The sequence below is a fragment of the Narcine bancroftii genome, chromosome 3, assembly GCF_036971445.1.
Source record: "Narcine bancroftii isolate sNarBan1 chromosome 3, sNarBan1.hap1, whole genome shotgun sequence".
Taxonomy (NCBI): domain Eukaryota; kingdom Metazoa; phylum Chordata; class Chondrichthyes; order Torpediniformes; family Narcinidae; genus Narcine; species Narcine bancroftii.
In genome coordinates this window covers 350465273-350483629 of record NC_091471.1, presented here as the reverse complement: position 1 = coordinate 350483629, position 18357 = coordinate 350465273, and the positions used below count along the sequence as shown (strand labels likewise).

The 18357-nt window shown below is 37.9% G+C and overlaps 1 protein-coding gene across 9 annotated transcripts in view; it reads left to right on the top strand.

Moving 5' to 3' along the window:
• The window catches only part of smurf2 (SMAD specific E3 ubiquitin protein ligase 2), a 267194-nt gene that overhangs the window by 136079 nt on the left and 112758 nt on the right, over window positions 1-18357 (top strand). For 8 of the 9 annotated variants that reach the window (XM_069929731.1, XM_069929730.1, XM_069929733.1 and 5 more), the window contains 4 exons: window positions 2469-2534; window positions 3096-3180; window positions 6397-6480; window positions 13846-14048. In XM_069929731.1, the coding sequence (XP_069785832.1) occupies window positions 2469-2534; window positions 3096-3180; window positions 6397-6480; window positions 13846-14048 (438 nt within the window). The remainder of the gene's footprint in view (window positions 1-2468; window positions 2535-3095; window positions 3181-6396; window positions 6481-13845; window positions 14049-18357) is intronic. The other variant, XM_069929739.1, reaches the window with a different exon arrangement.

The window sequence follows — 18357 nt, the reverse complement described above, 5'->3', positions numbered from 1 at the left end:
ATTGTAGGAGGGAAAAACCGAACCACAAAATGGGATCTAAATAATCTTATAAATTATGAAAATAATCAAAAATGGACCAAATCGACTTATAAAGTTAAAATTTATTTCAGTAGTAGAACATCTAATTTTTTCCCCAAAGTCAGGCAAGTCATCACTTCTGATAGCCATTGAATATGAGTAGGAGGCTCAGCTTTCTTCCATCTCACTAATATAGCTCTTCTAGCAATAAAGAGAGCAAAGGGAATTACACACGAGAGTACCCAGACAAATTCAAGTCGGTTGGCTTACTCATTCCAAACAGGGCAGGAAAAGGATTAGGAATCAAATTAATATGAAGAACTAAAGATAAGGTACAAAAAATAATTTCCCAATACATGGGAAGAAAAGGACATGACCAAGACATATCAAACAATATAGTTTCTTCTGTCTGGGAAGAAAAGGACATGACCAAGACATATCAAACAATATAGTTTCTTCTGTCTGGGAAGAAAAGGACATGACCAAGACATATCAAGCAATATATCTTTCTTCTGTCTTGCATCAATTTAATGTTTCTGACATCTCCAGTTTTATTTTGATATTTAGTGATGCCTCTCAAATGCTATTCCTTTTAATTGGAAACCTTGAGAATTGAAAAGGGCAAAAGCAAACATTGGAGTCGAACTCTGAGCTGTGAAGCCAATCCTTGTCCTGAAAATTCATCCTGTTAACTTCTTGGAGGTTGAAAATTGTCAAGAATATGACTTTTTTCTCTCCTTGATACTTTTGTTCATTATCTTAAAATTCTCTATAACATTAAAATGCTTTTTAAAATTATTTGAGTATAAATATCCAGCTAGAATGAATGGAACATAATAGATTTAGTTTTTCCTTGCTAAATTGTTTGTACAGTATATTATATTGGTATGGTCATTATCAAATGATGTCTTGGGGAAGCAGTTGCCTGGTTATAGTTCATCATGGGTGCTGAAGTTGTTTTGCCACTAAGACTGAAGAGATTGATTAAAAATGCATTTCTGATCTTCTGAAGAGTTCCTAATCTTGACAAAATTATAATAGGAAGTAAGATGTGAAATTAAAAAGAGCTTGGTGACTACCTCAAGACTACTTTGTACATCTTCCACATGCCCATTCATTGGTATCTAATGTGAAGAAAAGGCTGTACCCAGGCTAATGTTTATCACACAAACAATGCAAAGGAAATATCCATTATGTTCATTGTTACACTGTATTTTCAGGAATTTGCAATGCACAAATTAGCTGCTATAAAGCCATAATTACAATAATAATTACACTTAAATCATGTTGCAACCTGTAAAGGTCTTTGAAATGTCCTGAGGTTCTGGAAAATGCTATAAAATGCAAATATTCTATCAGTTATGCGATCGATTTGCTGTTTTGGATGAGTTTTGTAACGATTGTCATATAAAGTCCATTCTCTATTTTGATTGTTGAATGTCTGCCTAGCACGAATAAAGTTACTGCCCTGATTGAAATCTACACAACAGGGTAGTATGGAATAGAGGAGGCCACATGTTCTCATATTGACTATTTTGAAAAACAATTTAGTTTGTCCCGCGACCTTCTCTTAGCCAATATCTCTCTAAATATTTTGTTCAACTATTTATCCATTTTTAAAAACAAATATTTCAATCTGCCCCTTATCTGCTCAGGTGTCACATTCAAAATCTTTCTCCTTGAATAAAACATTATAGTATGTCTCCTCGAGTTATATCTTTCAATTACTGAAAATGATTTTCATTCATTCTTTGAAATCCAATGTAATTTTTAAATAACTATCACATTTTTAAGCCTTCTCTGAACCAGCATCTCTTGACTTTCCACACAACTGGAATCTCTAATTTTTTTAAACCATTCTGGGGCATCTCTTCTGTACTGGTTCCAACACAGGGGATTCTTTTTTGCTTCTCTTTTTCCAATTGTAAGAGGCCCTTCAGATAATTTCTGCTGACGGTGAATCTGTCTGCTTTCCAGCAGATGAAAACAAATTTTGGGTAATATTGCACTGTCTTTATTACTGATTCTTGAACCTTCACATCAATCGTGTAGCATGCTGCTCAGAAAGTAGTCTCACCTGTAAATGGATTTAACCATCTCTTTCAGAAAATGCAGTAAAATGAGTGTAAAGTCAAAATTCATTGATAAAGTTAGGTGTTCAAGGTTATCATTGATGGTAATAAAATAGTACCATCTGGTAAATTTTAGCCTTCTAATCATCCTTTGCACAGAATAATCTGGTGAAGTTTTGGGAGTGATTGAAATATGTACAAATTGTCTTTAAATATTGTAGTTACAACTAGTTGACCACAGTTTGAAAAAGATTTTGTAATGCATCTGCATGCTGTTAAGTTTGGAAGCTGACTGACATGATGGTGCTAAATATTGTTGAGAGAACCAACAACTAGAAATGTATTTATTTGTTCATAATGAGATTTTCATTTTTTCAGACCAGAGGCTGGATCTATGCAAACTGAGCCCTAATGACAATGATACAGTAAGAGGACAGATAGTCGGTACGTAAAACATAAATCATTGTTCTGAAGGGTATTTAGCATTGAAAGAATGTCCCCTGCAGTACAGGCCTTGTATTCTTTTATCTTGTAAAACTCACAGGATTGGATAAAATGACAAATTCAGTCCATTTCTGATCTTAGTTGGTTAGAGGTATTTCTCAGGAAGACAGAGGAAAATTATTTCCTTCAATTAAAAATAAATCTGATGTAATGGTCAGTAATTAATTTCAAATTGAAAACAATGTGGTTGGGAACAGGATATGGGCCTTGGATGTGCAGAATATGGGGGCATAATCTTAAAATTATACACTGGCCATTTAAAAGTGAGATTAGAAAACATTTTTAAAACAAAGGAAATCAGAAACTTTCCCTGTTGATTGTGGGTAAATTGAAGCTTTCAAGACTTGGAGATTGATTTTGTTAGATCTAGGCGTCATGTCATTTTGCACGTGAACAGAAAGAAATATCTTTCCTTTTTATTTAAAGTTCATAATATTTATTGTTTTTAAATGAGAAAATGTATGATATTTAATTATTCAAACTAGCTTTATATATTTACAGTGAGCCTTCAGTCTCGGGATCGAATAGGCAGTGGCGGTCCTGTGGTAGATTGCAGTCGTTTGTTTGACAATGACTTGCCGGATGGGTAAGAAATTCGGATTAACATATGCTTGGGATTGATTTTTTTTTTCTCTCTTTTTTTATCCATGCTTGTAAACAAACTCTTTGAAAGAGTAAATGCATTGTGCACTTAACAAGAGCACTTTTGCAATTACAAGAAGAAATAAAAAATGCTGTGTGTTAGATCGTAAAACTCTGGAGCAGGAGAGATGCAGTTAACATTTTATGCCAATTGCTGTATCTTTATTAAACCATGTTTTTCCTCTTGCCAAAGTTCTACTTATGGTATTTTTTCTTATTGTGAGCATTAAGGATGGGCCCTTTAGTGTGTCGACTGCCTTTCCTTGGCAGTGTGCGATGTAGATGGCATCCATGGAAGAGGGAAGGGATTGTGTTCTGAGCTGCAGTTTCTTCTAATTTTGAGCAAATATCTCCCAGCTGTCAAAGATCCAGCTAGTATGCTTTCAAAGGTGCACCTGGAGAACTTATAAAGAACATGGGGAATCAAGCTAAACTTCCTTTGTCTTCTCAGAAAGTAAAGGCTTTCTTGACCGTCACAACAATGTGATTGGTCCAGGTTAGGTCATTAAAGATGTTTACTCATTAGAACTTGAAGCTATCTACTCTTTCCACTTCAGGACCTACTTCTCCTGAAGTTGATGACCATTTTCCTTCATCTTATTGACATTGGGAGGGAATTGTTATCTTGACACCATGCTACTAATTTTTCAATCTTCTTTATTGCATCTCATTATTATTTGACACCCGATCTATGACTGGTGTTGTCAGCAAATTTGAAGATGGGAGTTGGAGCATTATTTGGCCGTGCAATGTAAAGGGAAGAATAGGTATTTGTGTCCTTCACAGAGGTACGATCATAGAATCAGAGATCTGACCTGAATGCTAACTTTTCACATTATTAACTGCAAAAACGATCAATTCACACTTTTGCTGAATATTCCTGTGACGAATATTGAATGGCTCATTATTCTCAGTATAATATGTAAAAGATTGCTTGGTTTTAAAAGTAATTCGATGTAAAATTTTGTTATATTTCAGATTCTAGCTTAATCTTACATATCCAATCTATTTTTCTTAATTTATTTAAAGTACTCTGTAATGTCTCCATTTTTTCATTTTAATTGGTGTATCCTCTGGACACATCGAATATCTGGCAGCAGGTTACTGATTGTGCACTTTGAAATAAAAAGAAGAAACCTAGATCACATGATTTTAATGTTTCTGTGCAAACTTGATGGAGATCATTACTGACTGTTATTCCTTAGCTACTGCACAAGAAAAAAAAGATATAATTTCTTATTACTTCTCAACCTCGTCTAAGTTTCTCTGCAGTTCCAATTACGAATTTGTTTCAAATCCAGTTTTAGATGTGTTTTACCTTAACCTTTCCACAAATTGTCAAATTTACGTTCAGCAAACATGTGAATGAGCTGCAATTGTGTTAGTCTACTGGCATTTCGACAAAAAAGTAGTTTGCAGACATTTGCTCTTCTTGTGGTGAGAAAATATTGGACTGGTGTGCTCTATTCGAAAGGAGCTGCAGAGCTGCAGCACCTGGGTAACATTTTTATTTTAGCTATATGCTTCAATTAAGTTATGATTGAATTTATTTTTGGAATAAAAGTTACCTGGAATAAGTATTGGTCCTAAATATATACAGTCATCAAATTACAAATAAACTTGCAATTGAAATTCAAATTCTTTGCAGTATAATTAAATCCTGTGTTAAATTGTCAGTGGATATCGTTAATACATCTGGTCATGTTATGTCTAACAGCAGCTTAACAAAATATTGAATAAAATTTGTTTATCTTAATTCCCCTTGAATCAATTTTTTGACTATTGGGAAAATGTTGAAAAAAGATATTAATAATAAGTTTCAGAGAATAATGAATTGAGTTGAGTTACCATGTTTTGCATTTTGAATTGCTTATAAATGAGAAATCAAACATCTCTGTAAGCTATTAAAAGCATTTTAGTAGAAATACTACTCTGTGCACAAACTACCATAGAAAAATAACCTTCATTTTATTGTACTTAATCAATATATCAGTATTAATAGCTGCAATTAGTCTTAGTAGAAAAAAAACAGAACTGTTTAGAACTGGACTGACTTCATGCCAGTCCCTTTCATTAATGTCATTAGAATTTCTCTGCTTCACTTTTCTCTTGGGAAATACAGCAACGTAGAGATTCTATTCAGATGCACATCAGTGCGGGATCATTTTAAAATAAATTGAAAAAGGCAATAAACAACTTCCTATGTATCTTTAAAAAAATGTCATTAGTTTGTTGAAAGGATACACAGAGCTCTTGTCATCCGATATCTTTTATACTAAATAGTTTCTAATTATTTTCACCTCCATTTAAAAAATCTTAATTTCGCATCTGTAAAATTGACTTGCGTGAAGAGATTTAGACCACAATGTCTTAGTTTGCCTGGTTTCTCCTGTTTTTTTTGTGTGAATTTGAAGATCCTTCAAATTTAATTTTGTCTGTTATTTAAGCAACTTCCAGATTGTGTTCTTTATTCCTAAGAGCACAGCCTTCATAAATCAGGAAATCTGTTAATTTGGTTAGTTTTTTAAAATTTACTGGATTTGTTTTCCTAATGTAATGCTCTTGAATGTTCACCAAGCATGACTCTTCCCTATCAACAGTGAGCTCTCAATCAGTTTAGACAACCAGTCTATGTGTGAGATGTATTCATACAAAGGGGAAGAAAAATTTAAATATTGTATGCAGCTCTGAAATAAGATTTATTGGAAATATTGTATAAACTTTGTATGCAAAAGGGTGATATGTTTTGTTGTTACAGTATTAATTGAATAATGGATATTGGCCAAGACAAGGAAAATTATAGGTCTGCAGGGTTATTTTGCATTATAGACAGGCAAACAAAACTTTCGATCTGATGTTCAATCCACAGACACACATCACTGATAATGAGGCACCCATTTAGTACCACATCCACTAGCTCAGAACATGCCTTGCAATGAGGTTTAAACCCATGTATAGAAGTTACTCTTATGTGACAAATAATTTATAATCTCTCCACCAGCACAGGCTACATTCTGGCCTGTTTGAAACCAAGTATTGGAATGCATTTTGATAACCTTTTTTCTTATTTCTTAGTATTGTATTCTTTACAATGTTGGCTTTGGACACATTCATATCCTACCTTCCAGGATATCATTTATGATCTGTTTCTTTTGATTAGTTGGGAAGAACGAAGAACTGCTTCAGGTCGCATCCAGTATCTCAATCACATCACACGAACAACACAGTGGGAAAGGCCTACTCGGTAAGCAAAGGGTGTTGGTTATTCTTTAAATTTGCTGCAATATCTGAGATCCAACAATGTTTGATTAAAAATGTGCTCTCATGTAATTTAAAAAAAAATTAATGGAATAAACCATTATTTTAATGGCATTAATTTATCATCTTATTATTGAAATAGCTTTCTCTTTGTCAACTCTTTTCCCAAGAAGATACACACCCTCTTGTGTAACCATCCTACATCAATCTTAAATACCTTTTGGTCACTTTTTTTTTATTTTAAAGAAGTTCACACACTAATTAAAAATGACATTTAAGTGTATTTAAATTATTGCATATTTCATGCTCCTCCTGCAGAACACGATGCCACTGTTTTGCTCAAAATGGTCTATAATTTGATCTGCTGTTTTGCACAAAATTGTATAAAATGAAAATCAAATTGAAATATCTGAACACCCAGAACATATGAATCAGAGAGGCTTCAAAAATTTTGCATTTCTCACAAAAAAAAACAGAATAATTTAAATTTAGACGTATGAATTCTGTGCATCACTGTAAATTGTAATAAGAAATAAAATAAGGAATAGTTAATCAAGGTGAGAGTAGTCCCAGCCATTGGGACTAAATGTAAATCCAGTAACTTATTATAAATGCAATGCTATTAATCCACCATGAAAATAAAATTGTATGTTAAAAAGCAGATCAAGAATCTGAGTATTAGAAATTTGTGGAAAATGCAAAAACTTGGACTGAACAAAATGCCTAATTTGTAAATATCGGAAGAAATGCCTATTGGTAAGGTTTAAATTTGGCTGATGATTGTTCAAAAGAAGCAAAATTATATTGAATAAGAAGATCCTTGAAATTTTGAATACTTTTTCTATGCCATTCCTTAAAACCTTCATCTAATACAGGCGGTTGAAATAGATGGTCATCTATTATTGGACTAGCCAATGAAAACCCCTTAATTCCAAAGGATTTCCTGAACTGAACCCAAATTCTCAACCTATTTTTCATCAAAGGATTATTTGTTAATTTGGAAAAGGAAAATGCTAAAAAGGATCCTAAAATTGCCAACATAGAGATTTTCTGAGTAAACTGTAATTCTATTTCTACCCAGGAAGGGCAATTCATGGATTTATCCAAATATAATAGTAAAAGTAAATTACAAGCATTAATCACCCAATAGTATAATCTAAAATCTGGAAGTGAGAATCCTCCATTTAATGTAGTTTTTTGAGGATGGTTCCCCACCTTCCCAAATATACATAGAAATAGCCGAATCCAACAAGCTGAAAAAGGATTTGGGGTTAGAATTGGTAAAAGATACAGGAATGCCCAAATTTAGAGAGATTCTGGAAAGATATTCTTCAAACTCTTATCAACAATTTTCATGATTACTTTGAAATCCTGTCCATTAATTGCTCAGTTTGGATTTTATTGCAACTCTATTGACATCTCAGGGAAAAATCTTAGCTTTTATGACATTGATAGCCAGATGAGCTATTTTATTGAAATGGAAAGGAGATGCATCCCCTACTCGCATGAAGTGGTTATATTATATAATATCCTACTTAAGTTTAGAGAAAATCAGATATTATATTAAAGATAGAAAGTTTCAATTTATGAAGTTATGGGGCCCATTCTTCGAATTTTTTTTATAATTGGAAGGGTGGATAAGTATTATATATTCTGGTAACTCTTTGTCTGTTCTTCTGAGGTCACCAGTGATTCCACATCATTATTGATTTCCTTTTCTTCCAAAAAAGAATAACCTTGATTAGAGGGAGGGGATTATGTTAGTCCTTTAGGTTTTTTAATCCTTATTATTTTAATATAACAGTCTAATAATGGGTCTGACATGGTTGCATTCATTATGTTTAATACTAGATGGACTTATTACAAGTAACTATTAATGGAAATATGCAAATTTTATTACTTATATTTTTCTTCTCCTTTTGATATATATTTGCTTGTATACAATTGATTCATTATGTAATTGTCATTTATTATGTATGCTTATAATGTTAAACTCAATAAAAATATATTTAAAAAAGAAATTCCTGAACACAATGATTGTTTAATCTGCAGAAAGTATTATCCAGAGTTCAATACTGCATTTCTTTGTAAAGAACAAGTTTTGTTGAATGTACTGTATTAAAAGCAATGAAACTCAAGGTTCCAATACAAACATTTTTTTTTAAATTGCAATATTCCTCAACTCCTAAATATTCTCCTATTTTCCCCAATTTTTAATTTTACCTTTTAATATTTGTTTTGGACCAATTTTTTTCTCTTAAACAAACACCCACAGTACTTTTGGATATGATTTTCAAGAATATAGTCCTCGTGGCAATGAAGGAACAGTCTTATGTTTCCACGTCAGAGGTGACCCTGTAATAGTGATGTTTTCATGCAGCTAAAGCCATGGACTTTTGGAGATGCAAGGTACTACAGTGCATTTTAGTAGATGGTACACACATGCAGGGTATTTCATCATATCCCCAATCTGTGCCTTATAGTTGGTGGAGTAGCTTTGGGGTATCAGGCGTGGTCTTATCAAGGCCTGTACAGCTATGGCAAGACATCCGTTCTCTTGTACCTAAATTGTGTTAGCTGTGAAGGTCGGCATACGTTGCCTGTTTCATCTGCATGCATACTTTCAGTTACTGTTGCTCATGGGCATTCTGGTTTCATTCATCTCTCTTTTCCCAATACATTGCCATTGGGATAACCTACCTTCCTGTTGTTGTCCCCTGACTTTAACATTGAACAGCATATTTGGTAAGGAAATGCCCCAAAACAATTTTCTGTTAATGTGAAACTAGATTTTGTAACTTTATTGCTGACAATAATGATCTCCTTTGATAAAGGATCCCAATGCATTTTAAATAGTTCAAACACTTGGTTGTGTTTTAAGGAAAGGTTGGACAGGCTTGGCTTGTATCAGCTCATATTTTAAAGAGTGAAGGAGTATTTCATTGAAATACAGTATCCTGAGGTATATTGATGCCAAACTGCATGAGTTTTTCAAGCTTTGTTGGGACCAAGGAAAACTGCCTCAGGACCTTCGTGATGCCACCATCATCACCCTGTACAAAAACAAAGGCGAGAAATCAGACTGCTCAAACTACAGGGGAATCATGCTGCTCTCCATTGCAGGCAAAATCTTTGCTAGGATTCTACTAAATAGAATAATACCTAGTGTCGCCGAGAATATTCTCCCAGAATCACAGTGCGGCTTTCGCGCAAACAGAGGAACTACTGACATGGTCTTTGCCCTCAGACAGCTCCAAGAAAAGTGCAGAGAACAAAACAAAGGACTCTACATCACCTTTGTTGACCTCACCAAAGCCTTCGACACCGTGAGCAGGAAAGGGCTTTGGCAAATACTAGAGCGCATCGGATGTCCCCCAAAGTTCCTCAACATGATTATCCAACTGCACGAAAACCAACAAGGTCGGGTCAGATACAGCAATGAGCTCTCTGAACCCTTCTCCATTAACAGTGGCGTGAAGCAAGGCTGTGTTCTCGCACCAACCCTCTTTTCAATCTTCTTCAGCATGATGCTGAACCAAGCCATGAAAGACCCCAACAATGAAGACGCTGTTTACATCCGGTACCGCACGGATGGCAGTCTCTTCAATCTGAGGCGCCTGCAAGCTCACACCAAGACACAAGAGAAACTTGTCCGTGAACTACTCTTTGCAGACAATGCCGCTTTAGTTGCCCATTCAGAGCCAGCTCTTCAGCACTTGACGTCCTGCTTTGCGGAAACTGCCAAAGTGTTTGGCCTGGAAGTCAGCCTGAAGAAAACTGAGGTCCTCCATCAGCCAGCTCCCCACCATGACTACCAGCCCCCCCACATCTCCATCGGGCACACAAAACTCAAAATGGTCAACCAGTTTACCTATCTCGGCTGCACCATTTCATCAGATGCAAGGATCGACAATGAGATAGACAACAGACTCGCCAAGGCAAATAGCGCCTTTGGAAGACTACACAAAAGAGTCTGGAAAAACAACCAACTGAAAAACCTCACAAAGATAAGCGTATACAGAGCCGTTGTCATACCCACACACCTGTTCGGCTCCGAATCATGGGTCCTCTACCGGCATCACCTACGGCTCCTAGAACGCTTCCACCAGCGTTGTCTCCGCTCCATCCTCAACATCCATTGGAGCGCTTTCATCCCCAACGTCGAAGTACTCGAGATGGCAGAGGTCGACAGCATCGAGTCCACGCTGCTGAAGATCCAGCTGCGCTGGGTGGGTCACGTCTCCAGAATGGAGGACCATCGTCTTCCCAAGATCGTGTTATATGGCGAGCTCTCCACTGGCCACCGTGACAGAGGTGCACCAAAGAAAAGGTACAAGGACTGCCTAAAGAAATCTCTTGGTGCCTGCCACATTGACCACCGCCAGTGGGCTGATATCGCCTCAAACCGTGCATCTTGGTGCCTCACAGTTTGGCGGGCAGCACCCGCATCGGACTTGTCAGCCACAAACGAGCCTGAAGCTGACGTGGACTTTTACCCCCTCCATAAATCTTCGTCCGCGAAGCCAAGCCAAAGAAGAAAGATTGATGTTTTGGGGGGTGGCATTTTTCCTATGTTGGGAGAATCTAGAATTAATGATCACTTAAAAACAAAAGTGATTGCCCAATTTAGACAGGATATTTGTTTTTCTTGGAATTTTATGAACATTTGGAATTCACTTACTCAAAGGTTGGTGGTAACATGGTCGTAAAGCAGAGGTAGATTAATGCTCATTAGATGTGGGGTGAAAGGATACCAGAAGTAGACAGGAAGTTGTAGTCAGAGCAGTCATGCATTTGTGAGCCTCATGTACATGTTGGTATGCAACAACAATGAGATAATTGAAAGATCTCAGCAAATGAAGTAATACTGACATCACCGGATAATCAGCCCAGTCTCCTTCAAAAATATTTCATCACATCTGTCTCCTGTCGGGCAAGCTGACAGAAGTGAGTCGTGAATGTAAACCAGTCTTTCTACTTCAGTTATGTCCTGAAAGGCTGGGATTGGTGATGTCAGAGTTTTGATTGATTGATTAATGTATTTTGATTGTTTTGAAGTCTTAAAAAAAATTATATTTTTTAGTCTGTAACTTTTAAAATCTTATTTCATGATTATTAGCTAATTATTCGTAACCATCAGGTCCCAGCAGATGTTAAATTATTTTTCCTGGTCCATTATGGAGATTACACCCTGAATGGATTTTCAGCCACATGAATCTCAAACTTCCTCTTCAGTGAAGAGTTGATTGCATGAGACAGGATGTTTAGAAGACTTTGACCACAGCTTTAAATTTGACTGCAAAGTGGATTTATCTGAGGATGTCAAATGAGGAAAGTCTCAGTCTTGACCATGATGTTCAGAATATTTATTGCCAAGCTTTTTGGTTCAACAAATTAAATGTGATAATAAACCAAAAAGCATTTTGTTATTTGTGAATATGATCTCTGACAATGATCATTTCATAAAAGAGGGGTAGTTTGAGAATGAGGTCCAAATATAGATTGGGTAGGTGGCTAACATCACGGGCTTTCAGACCAGAGAAGTGAAAATTTCCAATGTTATAGTAAAACCCTTGATATTCAGCACCTACGAGAGTTGGTTGATCCAATAAGTGTATTTTCTGGTTGCTAACTAATGCCTAACTAATACACCTGCATTAAGAATAAACAGATTAAAAATCTAAAGACAAAAATACTATACTTACACAGAACAAACTTCTCTTGCATGAATATATAAACCTTAAAGCATTTTACTTTATTTTCAGTCATATTCTTTGAAAACCTGTAACTGTCGCTGCGTCTTCAGGTTCCTTCACCTCCACAGAGCCGCCCAAAAGATGAATGATAACATTACCCCCTTCACACCAACCCCCCCCCCCCACCCCAAGTTTGCAGATATAGCCTCTGACTAGGGTCTTACTAAGTAGGGGTAAGGAGACACTTTAAGAGAGTTAGCCCTACAGAGAGTGATGTCCTGGGTGACACCATTTCACACAACTTTATTCAAACAGCTGTTATGAGTAAAACATGACCAAGGCTCTCTGCTGGCTGAATATTTGCACCCATCTTCACCAATTGTTTGTGGGTTACTTCAGACCATTATGGAAGCCATGGAGAGGAGCAGAGGATGTTGCCTGGATTGGAAAACAAGTCTTATGTGGCAAGGCTAGCAGAGTTGGGACTATTTTCTTTGAAGCTCAGAAGGCTGAGAGGAGACTTAATAGAGGTCTACAAGATTGTGAGAGGCATAGATGGGATGGACAGCAAGTGCCTTTTTCTCAGGGCAGGAATAGCAAACACCAGAGAACATATATACACAGTGAAGGGAGGAAAGTTTAGGGGAGACATCAGGGGTAAGTTTTTTTTTAACACAGAGTTGTGGGTGCCTGGAATGCCTTGGCAGGGACGGTGGTGGAGGGTGAAACATTAGGGACTTTAATAGACTCTTAGACATGCTTATGGATGAACTAAAAAAAGGTTATGGGGCAGGAAGGGTTTAGTACTTGGTATTTCTTTTCAGGAATATATTGGTCGGCACAGCTTCAACGGACGAAAGGCCTGTACTGTGCTGCAATGTTTTATGATCTATGATCTAGAGCATTTACAATTTGAAACTTGCATATTTATAACATTATTTATTCTTATTTATTTATAATTTTTTACATTTATTTTCTTTTGCCAGTTGCTTGAGGCTGCTGGTTGCGTGAATTTCAGATACCAGGGGTTTTACTGTATACCCCTTTAACTTTTTTGTGTGTCACTTAGCCTTCATTATGTGCCTTCTGCTCACATTGTGGCTGAGAAATAGTATTTGTAATGATGAATAAGACATAAAACTTAAGAGTTTACAATAGCAACTTGAATGAACTGGTATATTACATGTGAAATTCTAAAAATTTTCCATGGTGTTTCATTATCATCGGAGAATGTTGATCAATAATGCTAATCAAGCAGCAGAGAAGAGTTGGATGAGTGAATGGAAATGGCCAAAAGATTTTGAGGTAGCTCAAGGAGGCACACATGACAAAGCGAAGAAGATTGAGGAGGAGAGGTTTGAGGGCAAAGCATTTATGAATAGGTTTTGCAACTTAAAAAAAAATTGGCTGAGCAGGAAATATCAGGCCTGGATCTATTGTTTTAAACAATTGAAATTGTACAGAAGTGGTCAATGAGAGCTCCAGGTACAACAACTCTGCCTCATCTTTGAGATCAATATTTTCAAAATTGTGTTGTATTTGTAGGTTGTATACCTCATTTTGCTATGCACTGCTATCTGTTTTTAATTTGAAAAGGGTTTCCTTTTCATTTAAATACACTAATTGGCATTTCATTCTCTACCATCTGATCACAGACCTGCTTCTGAATATGCAAGTCCTGGTAGGCCACTGAGTTGCATCGTGGATGAGAATACACCAATTAGCCCATCCAATGGTGCTTCTTGTGGACAGACACCTGACCCAAGAATGGCAGAGAGGAGGGTGAGGTCACAAAGACACAGAAATTATATGAGTCGAACACATTTGCACCTTCCACCTGATCTCCCAGAAGGCTATGGTAAGTCTCTAAATTTAATTTTAAAGGAAGCATAATCTTATGAATATTGTTGTCAGTCTTTCAGATGAACCAGCGATTCACTAACAATCGTAATTTAGTGTATTGCCATCGACATTCACAAAGTGGTTTTCTCCATACTGCAGAAACTGACTGTAGATTGGTTGACTGCATTGCAGAATGCTATTCAGTTTGTTTGGGTGACCCTTTAGCTTTCAGTCCTCCATCCACCTTCCACTCTGGCCTCTGCCTTTAGCTACTTGCACTTTTCCAACAAAACCAGCACAACATTTGGGCAACAGGCATGTTGTACTCCTCAGGTCTTTATATTGAATTTCTTGTTTTTCATATTTTTAGAAACTGATCTATTCAGGATATCAAAGTTTGTTTTTTTGGAATATAGTCCTTATTTATCCACTTCTATCTTACACTCCTCCTGAAAGATCAACTGTGTTTAAGATGCATTCATGACCCTCTTAGGTGGCGTTAACAGCAGTTTTATCACCTGGACAACTGTGATCTCCATCCTATTCAAATATATCCTTGTTCTCTCCATTCCTCCCCCTCTTTGCAATTCCAAACATCTTTCCCCTATTCTCAGTTCTGGTGAAAGGTCATTGACCTGAAAAGTTTTTTTCTTCTATCCACAGATGCTGCCTAACTTTTGAGTACATCCAGCATTTTCTCTTTCCCATTTTTTCTTTATTCTCATCCCCTCACAATTGTATAACTCACCTGCGTGTTAGGAGCCAATTAGCCCACCATTCCATGCCTCTTTGGGATGTCGGAAGAAACAGAGTACCTGGAGGGAACGTGCATTTACGGGGAGAATGTGCAGTACAAGCAACAGCCGAGGTCAGGATTGAACCCAGGTGTCTAGTGCTATGAGGCAGCAGCTCTGCTGGCTGTGCCATTATGCTGCCCATCAGCCTATGCTACCTGACTTTAGGTATCGTCGTCGATTGCAGCCTTCACGGTGGCGGGGTGGGTGGGGAAGCATCTTTACATTTAAAAAAGTTTTTTTAGAAATAAAAGTTCACCACTATTTTCTCTGAAAGTGGGCTTTTAAAAATATTTTTATTGAGTTTAAAAAAAACCTTTACAGAAGGTATACTAATCAAATCATATCATATACATATCACATATCAATTATAAATTGGAAACATAATGATAATCATAACATTTCTTTCAGGACATCAAATTCTATCATTATAATAATTAAAAAATTAAATCATAACTCGTTCCAGGTCCAAAAATAATATGGAATGCAAAAATTATATCAATAATGCATGTGAAATTCCCTTATACAAGATATTTTATATTTCCCTGATGTGATCATGTTGATCTGTGGTTTGGTCCATGAGGCTTGCACTTTCTTCCTTTGAGTTAAATTCCATTAGCTCTGTTGGTGGGTATTGCATCTACATCAAAATATTCAGCAGTGCATTGGTGCTGAAAGTATTTGAAGCGTGCCGTTAATTATGTGGATGTGTGACAAATAATTTCAGACCATTCCTTGATGTTCTTCCATTGTTTGAGGCTGGGATGTTGAAAGAGCATTTATTTGGTGGTTAAAAACACCCAAGTGCTGGAGGACCTCTGCAGGTTTCACAGCATCCATAGGAGATAAAGCTATATTAACAGTGCTTTGGGCCTGAGCCCTTCTTTGACGTCGGGTTCAGGCCCAAAACGTTGGTCTTATTATCTTTACCTTTTATGGATGCTACAAGACTTGTTAAGTTCTTCTAGCTCTTTCTTGTTTTCTTACAGAATCAGAATTTATTGTCATGAACATGTCATGAATTTTTTTTTGTGGCTTTACAATGCAAATATTGTTCTAAATTACATTTAGAGAGAACTAAGAGAAAGTGAGGTCATGTCCGTGGTTCATTGTCCATTTAGAAATCTGATGCCAGAGGGTAAGAAGCTGACCTTGTGCCACTGAGTGCTCGACTTCAAGCTCTTGTAGCTCCTTCTTCATGAAGAAGATATGGCCAGGGTGGGGAGGGTCCTTGAAGATAAAGGCTGACCTCTTTTAGATATCCTCAGTGGAGTGGACTGATTCCCATGATGGTGCTGGCTGAGATCATAACTCTTGTCATTTTTTTTCCTGTACATTGGCAGCTCCACACCAGACAGTGATGCAAACAGTCAGAATTCTCCATTGTGCACCTGTAGAAATTTCCAAGAGTCTTTGGTAACATTCCAAATCACTTCAAGCTCCTAATGAAATAAAGCCACTTGCTTCAGCATAGAGGCCCCAAGACAGATCTTCAGAGATGTTGACACCCAGGAATTTGAAGTTCTTTACCCTTTCCACTGCTAACCCCTCGATGAGGATTCATGTTCTCCAGATTTCCCCCTCCTGAAGTCCACAATTAACTCCTTGGTTTCGCTAGGTTGCTGTTGTGACATCACTTAACAAGCTGATCTGTCTCCCTCCTGAACGCTTCCTCATTTTCATCTGTGATTCTGCTGATGACCATGAGGTCTTAGCAAATTTATAGACAACATTTGAATTGTGCTGAGCCACACAATCATGGATGTAGAGTAGAGCAGTGGGATAAGCAAGAATCCTGGAAGTGCATTTGTGTTGATCGTCAGGAGGGGATCTTGTTTTTGGTTTGTACTGACTGTGGTCTTCTGATGAGGAAGTCAAGGATCCAGTTGCAGAGGGAGGTGCAGAGGCCTAATTTTGGAGCTTATTGACCAACACTGAGGGTACATTGGAATTAAGAGCTGAGCTGCCATTGATGAAATGGAGCCTGATATACATGTCTAGGCGGTCCAGAGCTGAATGGAGAGCCAGTGATATTACATCTGCTGTGGAGCAATTGTGTCTGGAGGTGAATTGCAGTGGTTCCAGATCTTTACTTAGATATATGTTAATTCTGGCCATTTCTTTGGCTTGGCTTTGCGGACGAAGATTTATAGAGGGGTATGTCCACATCTGCTGCAGGCTAGTTGGTGACTGACAAGTCTGATGCGGGACAGGCAGGCATGGTTGCAGCGGTTGCAAGGGAAAATTGGTGGATTGGGGTTGGGTATTGGGTTTTTCCTCCTTTGTCTTTTGTCAGTGAGGTGGGCTCTGCGGTCTTCTTCAAAAGAGGTTGCTGCCCGCCGAACTGTGAGGCGCCAAGATGCATGGTTGGAGGCGATATCAGCCCATTGGTGGTGGTCAATGTGGCAGGCACCAAGAGATTTCTTTAAGCAGTCCTTGTACCTCTTCTTTGGTGCACCTCTGTCTCGGTGGCCAGTGGAGAGCTCGCCATGTAACACGATCTTGGGAAGTCGATGCTCCTCCATTCTGGAGACGTGACCCACCCAGTGCAGTTGGGTCTTCAGCAGCATGGATTCGATGCTTGCGGATCTGCCAGCTCGAGTACTTCGATGTTGGTGATGAAGTCATTCAAATGAATGTTGAGGATGGAGCGGAGTCAGCGCTGATGGAAGCGTTCTAGGAGCTGTAGGTGATGCCGGTAGAGGACCCATGATTCGGAGCCGAACAGGAGCGTGGGTATGACAACGGCTCTGTACACGCTGATCTTTGTGTGTTTCTTCAGGTGGTTGTTTTTCCAGACTCTTTTGTGTAGTCTTCCAAAGGTGCTTTTTGCCTTGGCGAGTCTGTTGTCTGTCTCTTTGTCGATCCTTGCATCAGATGAAATGATGCAGCCGAGGTAGGTAAACTGGTTGACCGTTTTGAGTTCTGTGTGCCTGATGGAGATGTGGGGGTGCTGGTGGTTATGGTGGGGAGCTGGCTGATGGAGGACCTCAGTTTTCTTCAGGCTGACTTCCAGGCCAAACATTTTGGCTGTTTCTGCAAAACAGGACGTCAAGCGCTGGAGAGCTGGCTCTGAATGGGAAACTAAAGCGGCATCATCTGCAAAGAGTAGTTCATGGACAAGTTGCTCTTGTGTCTTGGTGTGAGCTTGCAGGCGCCTCAGATTGAAGAGACTGCCATCCGTGCGGTACCGGATGAAAACAGCGTCTTCATTGTTGAAGTCTTTATTGGCTTGTTTCAGCATCATGCTGAAGAAGATAGTAAAGAGGATTGGTGCGAGGACGCAGCCTTCCTTCGCGCCGTTGTCAATGGAGAAGGGTTCGGAGAGCTCATTGCTGTATCTGTCTGCTGTATTCTGGCCATTACCACCCTCAAATATCGAATGTTACTATGTGATAGCATTTGAGGCAGGTCAATCTGCTCTTAATGATTGATGCCATTTTGAAGCAGGTTGTAACCTCCAACAGCAGCAGTGAGAGATTGAAAATGTCCGTGAACACTCCAGTTAATTTGCTGGCACCGATTTTCAGT